Source organism: Vipera berus (genome assembly GCF_964194415.1).
Source record: "Vipera berus genome assembly, chromosome: 2".
NCBI classification, from domain to species: Eukaryota; Metazoa; Chordata; class Lepidosauria; order Squamata; family Viperidae; genus Vipera; species Vipera berus.
Window position 1 is genome coordinate 131,369,354 of NC_138203.1, and position 14,010 is coordinate 131,383,363.

The following is a 14,010-nucleotide window of genomic DNA, read 5'->3' on the forward strand; positions in this document are numbered from 1 at the left end:
TGGCAGTTTTAAGGTGTGTGGACTGTTGTAGATAATGCCTGGACAGTTTGGTTGAAAAGGACTTGGGTAAGTGAGAATAATTTTTTTTTTAATCCCATTTATATCCCGCCCTTCTCCGAAGACTCAGGGCGGCTTACAATTTTAAAGCACAAATCAATGTGCTTAGCAATAGCCTTCATTCTATGTATATGCCTGGAAACTAGTCAAGGAGAGAAGCAACCTAGAACTAAGGAGAAACTTCCTGACAGTTAGAACAATTAACCAGTGGAACAACCTGCCTCCAGAGGTGGTGAATGCTCCAACACTGGAGGTTTTTAAGAAGAGACTGGACAGCCATTTGCCTGAAATGGTATAGGGTTTCCTGCCTGAGCAGGGGGTTGGACTAGATGACCTCCAAGGTCCCTTCCAACTTTATTATTATTATTATTATTATTATTATTATTATTATTATTATTATTATTATTATTATTATTATTATTGTTGTTGTTGTTGTTGTTGTTGTTGTTGTTGTTGTTATTATTATTATTATTATTATTATTATTATTATTATTATTATTATTATTATTATTATTATTATTATTATGGCTTTTGCCTCCCCCAAGCGGCATTATTACAAAGTCAGCTTAATTGCCCCCAACAATCTGGGTCCTCATTTTACCTACCTCGGAAGGATGGAAGGCTGAGTCAGCCTTGAGCCTGGTGGGACTCGAACCTGCACTAATTGCAGGCAGCTGGTGTTACTTAAGGAGGCATTAGCCCACTGCTCCACCAAGGCAATGGTATAAACGTGCAAGACAACAAGGGCACATTGTAACCAGCACTACCACTTCGAATTCGTTGGATCTTCATGTATTCCATGAGAACCTGAAGTGCCCTAATCTTTGGTTGAAAGTGATTTGTATGTTTTCCTAATTGTTTTCCAGCCGTTGACTAGGGCTGAGTGTTTCATATGCCCCAGACACATCTATGTGAGAAACCCAAGCAGAAAACAAAAGATCTGTAGGTGCATAAGTGAATGATTATAAGCCTGACCTGGATGTGTGTGTAACACGGATGTGTGACATTTAATCTGTTTAGTATATTTATGAATAAGTTATAAGGCTGCAGTAAAGATGTGCTGGTGAGAGACATAAACACCTGCATATTTTGATGGGAAGGCAAATGCTACGTTGCTTGCTGAAAACTCAAATGTTTTCCAGCAAATGTTATACAGATTGCGCGATGGCTTGAAGGGAAGATTGATCTATCAAAGATCAAGGTAGTTGTGTTTGACAAGAAAAATGGAGTGAAGAATTGCACGTTAGACATAAATGGTGAAAACGTAGAGGAAGCTGATGAATTTGTGTACCTCAGTAGAATGATAATTGAAGGCAGGGAAATGGAGAGGTTTCTAATACATGCAAATGCTGGTGGGTGGGTAGCATCCAATATGCTTCTCAAAAGAAGTGAAAATGCTCATGGATGACTATATTTACTTTATCACTTAGAAGTAAGATTTAGGGCTGTGAGGAGAAACATAAAAATAAGTTGAATGCAGGTTTGGGTTACTGAGGAAGTGTATATATTATAAAATAGGAGAGAGTCCAGGAGTTTGTACGTGCTGAATGAATTTACAAAATTGAGTAACTAGTATGGAAGAATTATGTTTAGGTACGTTTGGTGAGAGTATAAATGGGGATCAAATTACAGAACAGATATTCAGGCGATCCTTGACTTACCCCGTTCCATTTGGTGACTGTTCGAAATTACAACACCACTAAAAAAAGTGACTTATGACCATTTTTCACACTTATGACCATCTCCATGGTCACGTGATCAAAATTCAGACACTTGGCAACTGACTCATATCTATGACGGTTGCGGTGCCTCACGTGAACCCCTTTTGCAACCTATTGACAAGCAAAGTCAGTGGAGAAGCCAGGTTCACTTAACAACCGGGTTACTAACTTAACAGCTTCAGTGATTCACTTAACAACCATTGCAAGAAAGGTTGTGTAAAAAGGGGGCCAAATCCACTTAACAAAAGTTTCTCTTTAGCAACAGAAATTTTGGGCTGAGTTGTGGCTGTACGTTGAGGACTACCGTATAAAAGAAGGATGAATGAAAGGAAGGAAGGGCAGAATTGATGAGAAACTCAAAAAGAGAGTGATGGGAAGGTTAAAGAATGCATGACTTGGTGAATTGGAAGCAAGGATGATTTTCAAGCATAGAACAAAATGGAGAAGTACAACAAATAGTTCTGGTATAAATTAGATTGGTTAGGTTTCTATTTTTATCTCTTCGTTGCCTCACTGCTTCTTACGCTTTTCCTGCATTTTGCATAATATTACTTAGACTAAAGCAAATAGAGCATTCTTGAAATGTATGTCGATCCTGTCGTATGATTAAAAAAAAAGACACCGTTGTATCATGGCCTGATTTCTCCGCTTTCGGCCTTCCCCAGAGTACCCCACTTGTAGCTCCAACGAGTTCCGTTGTGCTAATGGCCGATGTCTGAGCAACAAACTGTGGGCGTGTGATGGCGAGTTTGACTGCCATGACCAATCTGATGAAGCCCCCAAGAATCCAAGATGCTCCAGCCCTGGTAGGTCTCCAAGGGTTTGGGGTTGGGGTGGTGGCCACTTGTACTTTTGTTGGTTTGTAGCAAGTCCATGGTCAGAAAGAGCGAGAACAAAATGGAGCTCTCTTTTAATTGGGTCTGTTCCTAGTTAATTAGTAACCCAGCATTGGGAATCTTCAATTAATCTCCCAACCTTTTCTATGCCCCGCACACTTAGAACGCTTCTGATATATTCTCGCACCCCTTACAAAAGTTCAAAATAACGGCAACAAATTATGCATATACACTATAATTTTGAAAAGCCAAGTTTTCGCACCCCCTGGAATATCGTCTCGCACCCCCAGTTAGGAACCCCTGATCTAGAGGGAGGAGTCGGATTGTTATACAGTATGGGAGCTGATCCCACCCCCCCCCTAGAGGGGTCCTGTCTTGTTCCATGACCACAGGTCAATGTCAATCTCATTTTTTAAAAAAGCTATAAAAAGTTACATTTAATTTATAAAGCTACAAATAAGTACATCCTCCACCTTGAGAGAGGCTTTGTAGAAGGTTTGTTACCTAACTGGAAGAGAACGCTGCGAAATCACTACTTGCACTCTTTTGAGTGACAAATTAGGGATCCAGTCTAAGCTTGAATTATTAATGATCATTCATTAAGTATCTTGTTTAGATAGTGAGGTCTTTTTATTACCAAGTGCTTTTGTTATTGAATTTTGTTTCATATTGTGGATAGAGATACACTGGAAGTTTTAGAGGGGGAGACCATGCATCGATGTCTAACGAAAGTTGTTTAAATATACAACTCTGGCTGGAAACAGGTTGACTCTCATGCAGAGGAGGTTGTGCTCGTTAGCTCTTGTGAGATGGCTTTAAAGCTGCAAATATGGAAAAGGGTACTTGGTGGGTGGGAGAAAAAACCCACTGCTTTGAGATCAGTCCTGATGATTTCTCACTATCCTTTCAGAGAGCAAGTGCAATGATACCTTTTATCTCTGCCACAATGAGCAGTGCATCTCCAACAGTTTGCTTTGTGACAACAACGATGATTGTGGCGATGGCTCTGATGAGCTGAACTGTTTCATCAATGAATGCCTGAACAAGAAACAGTCTGGCTGCTCCCAGGAGTGTGAGGACCTCAAAATTGGCTACAAGGTTGGGCTGTAGTTTCTTTTTTCCTCTGCTTTTGGGGAAGAGGGTGTATCAAGCCCAAACCCTACTGCCAGGCAGTTAGAGGTGGTATACTGTTTGATCTACTGTTGGAGCCAGAAAATTATCAGGTATATACTTTATTGTTAGTTTTCCCACCATGAAGTTACAAATTAATGGGCAGAGTATATGGCTTAGGTTCAAGAAGACCTAAGTATGGGCCATGCTTGATGAATCTACTTTGATATTTATTTTATTTATTTATTTTATTTGACTTATATACCGCCCTATTCCCATAGGACTCAGGGCGGTTTACGAGGCAATTAAAACCATACCATACAAAAGTTAAAATAAATTTAAAACAATTAATTAAATTTAAAGCCCAAAAGTTAAAAATTAAAACTTTAAAACCCATTATGCCATTAAACCTTGAGTATTTTAGGTTCTTAAATATGTCAAATCAATAAAATCATTTCTAGATGTAGAAATAGAGGTTTCACAGCTCAGGCATCTCAATTCACTAGAAATCCTTGTGCAATGTTTTCTTCACTTCATCATTATAATATAGAAAGAAAACTACTCTTACACAGCTGACTAGTTGGGAATGATCGATTCTAGTTGAGAACTAGCAGGAGATCGATATGTATTTTATATCTACCCCACAGCCTGCGTCATCCTGTCAATTGAGTTTGTTGTAAGGGTTAGGGTTAGGAAAAGAAAATATTTTTTTCTCCCCCAGCGAATGAGAGAGGGATTGTGTTTCCCAGGGCCCTCCCTATCAACATATAATGACTTTCTGCTGCCCCTGCAGTGCAGATGCCGCCCTGGGTTCCAGCTGAAGTATGATGGCAAGACTTGCATTGACATTGACGAGTGCACAACCACCTTTCCCTGCAGCCAGATTTGCATCAACACCCACGGAAGCTTTAAGTGCATGTGTGTAGAGGGCTACATTCTGAAGCTTGATGATCCAACCAGCTGCAAAGCTGTCACAGGTAACCCTGACTCTTCTGAGCTGCAAAAGTTCCTGACATTTGGGAGCGCGAGTCAAAGATTTAGAGTTTGGCAAAACCTGTTTGGAGGGCCAGGACTTGAGTAAGATGCGACAAATTGAAAGAGTGTCTCTTAGGTTGCTTCTGACCTCATTGGAATTAGTCCTGCGCCTCCGCCATAGTGGAAGTGTTTGGGGCTTGGAACACTTCAGCGGCAAAAGGTTTCTGATAGAAAAGCTGTATGTATGCGTAGCATGGGGCCTTCCCTATATGCTGTGTTTATCTGAGAAGCCATTTGGGTCTAATACTCAAGCCCCACCACCTGCTGAGTTACTAACTTCATAATTCCTGCTGTTTTTCAGAGGACACCTCACCTGGTGTCCTTCCTTTCTTTGCATCAGAAGTGCAAAAGGTGAAATAATTTCAATAATGCTGCCTTTTTACTTTTTCAGCTAGGTTCTGTGCTTGGGAAATTGACCAATCTTACTACAGATAAACATGTCTGTCTATCTATCTATCTATCTATCTATCTATCTATCTATCTATCTATCTATCTATCTATCTATCTATCTTTCTATCTATCTATCATCTATCTTGCTTAAAAAGATAAATATCAAACTGTCATTTAACTTTAAACCTTAAAATGTATACATGCAACATTGTGGAAAAGGAGTTAGACAGGTTCTTTGATTAGAATCAGCAGCTTAACAGCAGCTAAACAGAAAATCCATAATGGTGAAAAAGAGATGCTCCAGGCAGACAGCAAGCTTGCCTAAATAAACACTGTTTCCCTGTGAGATGGAAGAGGATGAAATTTAAGATAAAGATTACCGAAAGATTATTTTTTAAAAAAATATTCCCAGCCAGTCTGATGAATTGTAATGTAAGACTAAGGATACGCAATCATTTCCCCCCCCCTAATTTATAAATTGGAACATTAGACTTGACTCGGCAGGGCACACACAAAAGAAACAATTTAAGACAAACCTTGGGCAGAACATAAAGAGCCCTTTCTGCAGAAATAACCATTTATCTTAAAGCACAAACTCTTGCTTCCTCTTATCTGCCTTCCCTTCCCCCCCCCCCCTGGAAATTCAAGCTTTAAATGTGAGATTCTGAGAAACAATGTTGCTCCACTCTTTTCTCAATCTCAGTCCATAGCTTCTCTTTTGTGTCTGGTTCAGTGAACTGACAGTCCTGCTTCTTTTTATTTATTTATTTTTAAAGTAATTTTTACTAGGAGAAAACTTTTACAAAGATTTTAAAAACGACAGAAACAATGAAGAATAGGGAAAAAAAGATTATAAAGGGGTAAAAGAAAAAGTGAAGAACATTTTTTTTTAAAAAAAGGCAAGAAAAAGAAAGATACTGGAAAGAGCGACTTCCAATCTTCTTTGCAGAAGTTACAGATATAGCAGTTGCCATCTTCACACTCCCATACAGGTAGACTTAGACTTGCAACCATAATTGAGCTTCAAATTATGGTCATATAAGCTGTGCCAAATGTTAAATTGGTTACCACATCACCACCAGATTTTATATCCTTTTTTTGCAGCAGCAGCCACATAGTGAACATGGCAGTCATTAAAGAAATCCATTTTTCATAATCTTATTATTATTTTTTAGCCAGAAACAAGAACTAAATGCCAATTTCTGGCAAAAATAGTGTAAATCCAGGCCGTGTGACACTGCAAACAGCCATACATGTGGGCCAGGTACCGAGCCCCCCCCCACACCACAATGCAGTCACATAACTGTGAGAAGATAGGGCAGTGTTCTGTACCAGCCTACTACCGGCCCTGCAGGTAAGGCAGGGACAACCCCTTTACAAGAAGGCAAGAGGCTGGAACTAAGCCTGCCAAATTTATGGACACAAAAGCAAACAGAGCAAAAACAAGACACGAACCATGAAACAGGAGCTATTCAAACGGTTGCCTTCAGCAAACCAACCCTCTCACGCATTCCCCTTTTAAACAGTTCAGGGCGTGGCTTCTCTCTGCCTCCTTCCGAGGTGCCCCATTGCCTTCCTCTGTTTACTCCTGATTGACTGCCTCCTGCGTCGGGCGTCCTTGAACAGGGCCAGCTGTGGGTCATCTTCATCCACGCTGTCAGGCTCACACAGCTGGGTCTGCGTCGTAACCAGGTGGGGGGGGCCTGGCTGAGGGCTCTCATCAGCAAGCTCTCCAACCCCCTCAGCAACCTCTCCAACACCCCCCTCTGAATCGTCCAACCCAAATGCCGAACCCACAGGCTGACCCTGAATCACAACAGGGCAGCATCAGAACTTTGAATCCGAGTCACAAGTAGCCAAGGGATCGTACATTGTCACTTTGAATAGTCACTAAGCTACCAGCCATAAGTGGATGACTAGCTGTATCGTAGTTCCCTGCTGCCTGTTTTAAATCTCCTCTGACTCTTTCAAGATCTTAAATGTTGTATCTCCTGAATAATGGGAGTGATTGAAGCATCTCTCTGTATATCTACACAGCGGATTCCATTTGCAAGGTGATAGGAAGGTGAAAAATGAGGAAATTAGAGGCGCACTGGGATTTCCCAGCGTTTAGTGACCCTCTGACCCCCCCCTCCCTTATCTTTTACAGATGATGAACCTTTCTTGATTTTTGCTAATCGGTACTACCTAAGAAAGCTCAGTCTGGATGGCTCCAACTATACATTGATTAAACAGGTAATGTTGGGCGGGTGAGGGCCAAATATAAAGTCTGAATGTAATACTGGAATGGTTTATTCCTCAGCCACATGTAAGAATGTTTTTTTTTTGTCTTGATGGCTTTAGGGGCTGAATAATGCTGTAGCTTTGGACTTTGACTACCGGGAACAAATGATCTACTGGACTGATGTCACCACACAGGGCAGTATGATCCGCCGCATGAACATCAACGGCAGCAATGTACAGGTGAGTTTCCTGACCCATATGGCTTGTTTGCCTTCTGGCTGAAGCCTGTGCTCCCTTCTGAAAGGGTATGATCGGCTTTTCTGTACCCGAGCAGTTTTTCACTCCAGACTCAAGCAAAGCTCTGCTGAAGTGAAACTCTTTTCTCTCTTCCCATTCTAAGGCAAACACAGCTGGTCCCCGATAGGAGAGAGGTCCCAGTTCCTTCTCTTTTAGCTTTCTTTGATGTCCACCTTTTCTCCTCTGCGCTTCCAGGTTCTACACCGCACTGGGCTAAGCAATCCCGACGGACTGGCTGTGGACTGGGTGGGTGGAAACTTGTACTGGTGTGACAAGGGAAGAGATACTATTGAAGTGTCAAAGCTCAACGGGGCTTACCGCACCGTGCTGGTGAACACAGGACTCCGGGAGCCTCGAGCATTAGTGGTGGATGTACAGAATGGGTAAGTTTACCCAAAGGTATTAGGATTCATTTCCTTAGTCTGGCTGGCACCTGTCTTTATCCAACCTCTGCGTGCTTTGTTCATCCCTGACACACCCGGTGCATGAAAGATGTAATGTTTCATTCTTTTTACAGTTAACTAACTAATTTAGTCACTAAAGCCATGTAATAGAAAGCTTAAATGTTAAGAGTTAATGAACCAGAGTAGAAAATTCTGGGAATAGGCCATTTCTTGATCTATTGCCACTTTTTAAAGGACAGTCAGGTTCTGCTTAACTGACAAGGGGCAGCAGAAGTAGCAGACATCTCCCCTTTGTGAGATCCCTTTAGGTATAAAACAATTGGATGCATGAATTGGCTACAGTTTTTGACAACCGCTCTGCAGTGGAGCCTGGGGGCTTTGGCTTCATGGAAAAGATATAATGTTTTCCAATGTGTTAACCTTCTTGGAGGGGGAAATAGGATCTTTTTTCATATCTTGTTATATTGGATAGGGAAGCTTCTCTCACTTCTCTAGTGCAATGAATTTGTTGCCCATTATTGGCACCGTGTCCATTTTTATAAAACAGGTAGTCCTCGACTTACGGACCACAATCACAGGTAGTTGTTAAGTTAGTAACACTGCTTAAAGTATTACTAACTTAAAGTGAATCTGGCTTCCCCGTTGACTTTGCCTGTAAGAAGGTCATCAAAGGTGATCATATGATCCCGGACACTGCAACTGTCATAAATATGAGTCAGTTGCCAAGCATGTGAGTTTTGATTGCGTGACCATGGGGTATTGCAACGGTTGTAAGTGTGAAGAACAGTCATAAATCACTTTTTCCCAGTGCTGTTGTAACTTTGAAGAGTCACTAAATGAACTGTTGTAAGTTGAGGACTACCTGTACTATTTTATACCATTGTGAATTTAAGATTTTAACAAGGTAGGAGAAAGTAGAGAGTCAGTTTGCTCTAGAGCAGGGGTCTTCAAACCTGGCCCTTTTATGACTTGTGGACTTCAACTCCCAGAATTCCTCAGCCAGGCACACTGGCTGAGGAATTCTGGGAGTTGAAGTCTACAAGTCATAAAAGGGGCAAGTTTGAAGACCCGTGCTTTAGAGGTTAAGGCACCAGGCTAGAACTCTGAGTTCTAGTTCCACCTTAGGCATGAAAGCCAGCTGGGTGACTTCGGGCCAGTCACTCACTCTCTCAGGCCACAACATCAGGCTCGGGCAAAAAGCTGGTTGATTAATTCCTGTCACAACCAATGGAAAATGCTAGGATGAAAAACAAAACAAAACCCTGAACGATCACAGTCGTAGTCCTATGTTTATACCATTTCTTGCCCACTCCATTTGCTCTCTTCCAGATATTTATACTGGACTGACTGGGGTGACCATTCCCTGATTGGCAAGATAGGTATGGATGGTACCAACCGGAGTGTCATTGTGGAGACTAAGATCACCTGGCCCAATGGCCTCACCCTGGACTACATTAACAGTCGCATCTACTGGGCCGATGCCCGAGAGGACTACATTGAATTTGCTAGCCTGGATGGTTCCAACCGCCACATTGGTGAGTGAATTGTAACAGCTCACATTCATGTGCAGAGAGACTGAATAAAGTAGCCAGAAGAGGGCTCAGAAGATTGCACAGAAGACTGATGGGATGCATATTCCTCCCATGACTTCCAATTTCTCTCTATTTGATAACAAGAACAACAACAACAACAACAACAACAACAACAACAACAACAACAATAATAATAATAATAATAATAATAATAATAATAATAATAATAATAATAATAATAATAGAATTGGAAGGGACCTTGAAGGTCTTCCAGTCCAACCCCCTGCTCAGGCAGGAAACCCTATACCGGGAGTCTCCAACCCCTGGTCTGTGGATCGTTACCGGGCCGCAGCATGCCAGCAACCGATCCGCACAAACAAGCAAAGCCCCATCTGTGAGATGCATTCAGCACACAAAACCACACACACTCCAGTCCATGGAAAAACCTCTCTCCAAGGAACCGGTCCCTGGTGCCCCAAAAGCTGGGGGCCTCTGCCTTATACCATTTCAGACAAATGGTTGTCCAATCTCTTCTTAAAAAATGGAGCATTCACAACGTCTGGAGGCAGGTTGGAAAAAAAACATTTCAAAAATGTTTTTTCTCAGCTAGCTTTAATTTTGGTTTTAGAGTCTGTTTTTAAAGCCCCCCCCTTTATTGTCTCTTAACAAATGTTTTCCCTCTGCTCCTCCAGTAGCAGAGTTCCTTTGTTCCCTATTACTTTTTTTTATTGAAAAGTTTTACAAAGTTTAAGAAACATATAAATTGAACCCCCCTCCCCATCATCCCCCCTTCCCTCCCCCCCCCCGACTTCCCAAAGCAGAATACAGGGTATTATGTATAACAATCTTATACAAACATATGCTAAATAACTTTTAAAACATTAACAAACCTTCCACACTTTAACTCCCTTATAACAAAACTATAATAACACATCTTTTTAATTGCTAGAGATTATTCATAAGCTATTTGAAACATTTTAGTTTCATATTTAATTTGAATATAATCAATCCATCTTCTCCATTCCAAAATATATTTTTCTTGCGATTGCTCTTTCAAGTATGCTGAAACTTTTGTCATTTCAGCCATGTCCATTACTTTAAGTGTCCATTGTTCTATTGTTGGTAAGTCTTCTTTCTTCCAATATTGCGCCACCAGAAGTCTGGCTGCCGTTATTAAATGTAACATCAATTTAGTTTCTATAACAGAACAGTCCAAGATAATACCCAGTAAAAATAATTGTGGAGTGAATCTTATCTTTTTCTTAAAAACTTTTTGAAGAATCCACCATATTTTTATCCAAAAAGCTTTAACATTTTTACATGTCCACCATATATGATAATAAGTTGCCTCTTCACTACCACATCTCCAACACTTAGGTGGTTGATTTGAATACATACATGCTATTTTTTTGTTCCCTATTACTTTTGAGGCCTCTCATTGTATATCACTGACATATTTTTATTACAGTTAGGTATATATCACCTTTTCAGAGCCAGTATGATGTAATGCGAGATGAGGAATGCAGAATCCTGAGTTCTAGTTTTTCTTTAGACACACAAGTTACCAGGATAATCTTAAGTCAATTTCTATTAGGGCAAACAAATCAGCATCGGCTTCTGTAACAAGCTGGTTGAAAATTAAAACTCCTTGTTGCACCGTGCGTTAACAGCTTTGCTACAAGCTGCCTGCAGCAAACACAATGCAAAACAAGTGGACCCTACAAGTGGGACAAATAACAACAACAGCCTATATATCATCTTTCAGAATACATGTTCACCAGAGTCAATGAAAAATGACAGCATCAATAACAAAGCTCATTACACACAGAGAATAAATACAGCAGAACCATCTTTCTGGGCTCTGCCTATTTAAAAGTTTGGGGAGGGGGTTTTGCAGGTTATGCTCATTTCTCCTGTCAGATTATGTTTGTTGTAAGATTAAAGTATCTGGGACATTTTTTCATAAAGAGGAATAAGTGCTGTAAACTTCTTTTTTTTTGAAATAGAAATTGGAACTGGAAGAGTTGCCTCCTGTGCATACACAATGGCATTTGAATGCCAGCTTTTTATCACTTTAAGCACATGGTGAACTGCAGTTGTTGTGTGGTTTATTGTCCCATGTTATGTTTTGATATTTGTATTTCCTCACTGTAATGACCTTTGGATCAGCCAAATCAAGAAACAGAAGCAACAATCTCTGTGGTGATCATCATGAGAACAGATGTGCCAGCCAGAGCTGAACTGCAGTTTCCTTCCACTTATAAATTAGTGTCTTGGCTGGAACAAAGATGTATGATTGATTTGTTCATAGCTAAGAATGAACCAAAGTTTTAAAGTTGAGTCCAGACTTATTTGGATATCATTGGCAAAAGATGGGATAAAGCCCCATGCCTAGTCCTTCAATTTCCCCAAATTGGAAGCTGATTTTAAGATCAGTATGTGCAACATGTATACATATTTTACCTGGTTGCTCACTTTTAAAGTACCACTATTTTTAATTTCAGGAACCGCTACTCTGAATGACACAAATACATAAAATCATTCCAAGGGGTAATACAAGGAATTAAAAAATGGCAACTAGCAAGCACGAGGAGTTAGGGAAAACGGAATTCAATGCTTAAAATTTTTCACCTATTGCCATCATATTTTTTTCTTTTTTTATTCCTATTTTTCATTCCAACAGATAGATTAACAAAATGGAAAGAGGCATTTCAGTTGAACCCCACCTGTCATAAATGACTACCATATATACTTGCAAATAAGCCAATTATGAAAATTAAATCTGGCTTAATGCTCGGGCGATGCATTTTTCACGGTAGTTTGGTTAAAAATTCGAGGGTCAGCTTATTCCCAGATGGTCTTATCCGTGAATATATACAGTAAATATAAACAAACATACTGGGCTCATAAGCTACTCAAATCAAATCCAACTGTGAGTAATGTATATTCCTACCATCATAAATTAGGTTAAAAGCATACAGGGCAATGAAAAGCAAGCATATTTCATAAAAACGTTATAGCACTAATCCATTCAACCAAGCCAAAGATAACTTCTGTTGCACTAGGGAACAAGTTGTATTATATTAGCCCCCAAAGCCTAATGGAATAGATGCTTTTTGATGGATTTTCTTATTTAAAAAAACAACAGGAAAAGGGAATCTTTTGGGTAGCAAGGACCATATCAGAACAGGAGGAGCATTCTCAGCTGTGAATATTTTGCCATAGTACTGAGCAGATAATATCCTTGGCCCTAGGGCTCTGCATTCCCATTGCCTAGATCAGGGTTAGGCAACCTCGGCTCTTTTATGACTCATGGACTTCAACTCCCAAAATTCCTGAGTCAGTTATGCTATGCTGACTCAGGAATTCTGGGAGTTGAAGTCCATGAGTCATAAAAGAGCCGAGGTTGCCTACCCCTGGCCTAGATGTTCACTTGGCTCCTTTCGTGTTGCCACCAAGTGAAAATTACTCTTTCTTCTCCCACTGTAGTGCTGAACCAAGATATCCCCCACATCTTTGCCTTAACCCTCTTTGAAGATTACATTTATTGGACTGACTGGGAGACCAAATCCATCAACCGAGCCCACAAAACCACAGGGGCCAATAAGTCTGTGCTGATCAGCACTCTACATCGGCCCATGGATATCCACATCTACCATCCTTACAGGCAGCCAGATGGTAAGTATTCTCTGTAAGGGTGCTGAAAGGAGGAAGGAAGGTGTTACGCGTAGGAATCAGTCTTCAGTTACCGTATCATGGGGCAGTGTTAGACACAATAAAATGTGGAAATGTCCTTCAAGACATGGCCAGGGCAGAGATGGAAGGGCAGGTTGGTGGTGGTAAAAGCAAGGAGTCTTAACGCTGCCAAGTGCTAGCAGTTGATAACTGCTTCAGTGAGCCATGGTGGCAGTTGACAAATGATTAGAATGCAGTATTGCAGGCTGACTCTGTCCACTGCCAGCAGTTTGATTCTGACCTGCTCAAGGTTGACGTAGCCTTCCATCCTTCCGAGGTCGGTAAAATGAGGAGCCAGATTGTTGGGGGCAATAGGCTGACTCTGTGAACTGCTTAGAGAGGGCTGTAAAGTACTGTGAAGTGGAATATATATCAGTTGAAGTGCTATTGCTATACTGGAGGTCCAAGCACAGTAAACCAACCGCAGCTACTTTAGTGATGGAGAAAAATCCAACACTGTTGATCAGGACATGTTTCTTTTTATTTTCCTTCAGATAGATTTCATTCCTTTCTCTCACACGCACAGTAACTTTGGCATTCATTTGTTTGTAGTGGGTAGTGGGTAAGTGTGTTTGTGAATGCAAGAGAAGGTTTTTTTTTGGGGGGGGAGTCATGTTCTTTATATATGGCAAAGTACATTTTGATATCTTTGTGCAGTAGAGCAGGGATG

The 14,010-nt window shown here is 40.7% G+C and overlaps 1 protein-coding gene across 1 annotated transcript in view; it reads left to right on the forward strand.

Annotated features, from left to right (window-relative positions):
- The window catches only part of LRP1 (LDL receptor related protein 1), a 323,131-nt gene that overhangs the window by 271,963 nt on the left and 37,158 nt on the right, over positions 1 to 14,010 (forward strand). The window contains exons 55-62 of the mRNA XM_081319473.1: positions 2,444 to 2,584; positions 3,525 to 3,712; positions 4,518 to 4,701; positions 7,299 to 7,384; positions 7,493 to 7,612; positions 7,865 to 8,052; positions 9,403 to 9,608; positions 13,095 to 13,283. Of these exons, the coding sequence (XP_081175599.1) occupies positions 2,444 to 2,584; positions 3,525 to 3,712; positions 4,518 to 4,701; positions 7,299 to 7,384; positions 7,493 to 7,612; positions 7,865 to 8,052; positions 9,403 to 9,608; positions 13,095 to 13,283 (1,302 nt within the window). The remainder of the gene's footprint in view (positions 1 to 2,443; positions 2,585 to 3,524; positions 3,713 to 4,517; positions 4,702 to 7,298; positions 7,385 to 7,492; positions 7,613 to 7,864; positions 8,053 to 9,402; positions 9,609 to 13,094; positions 13,284 to 14,010) is intronic.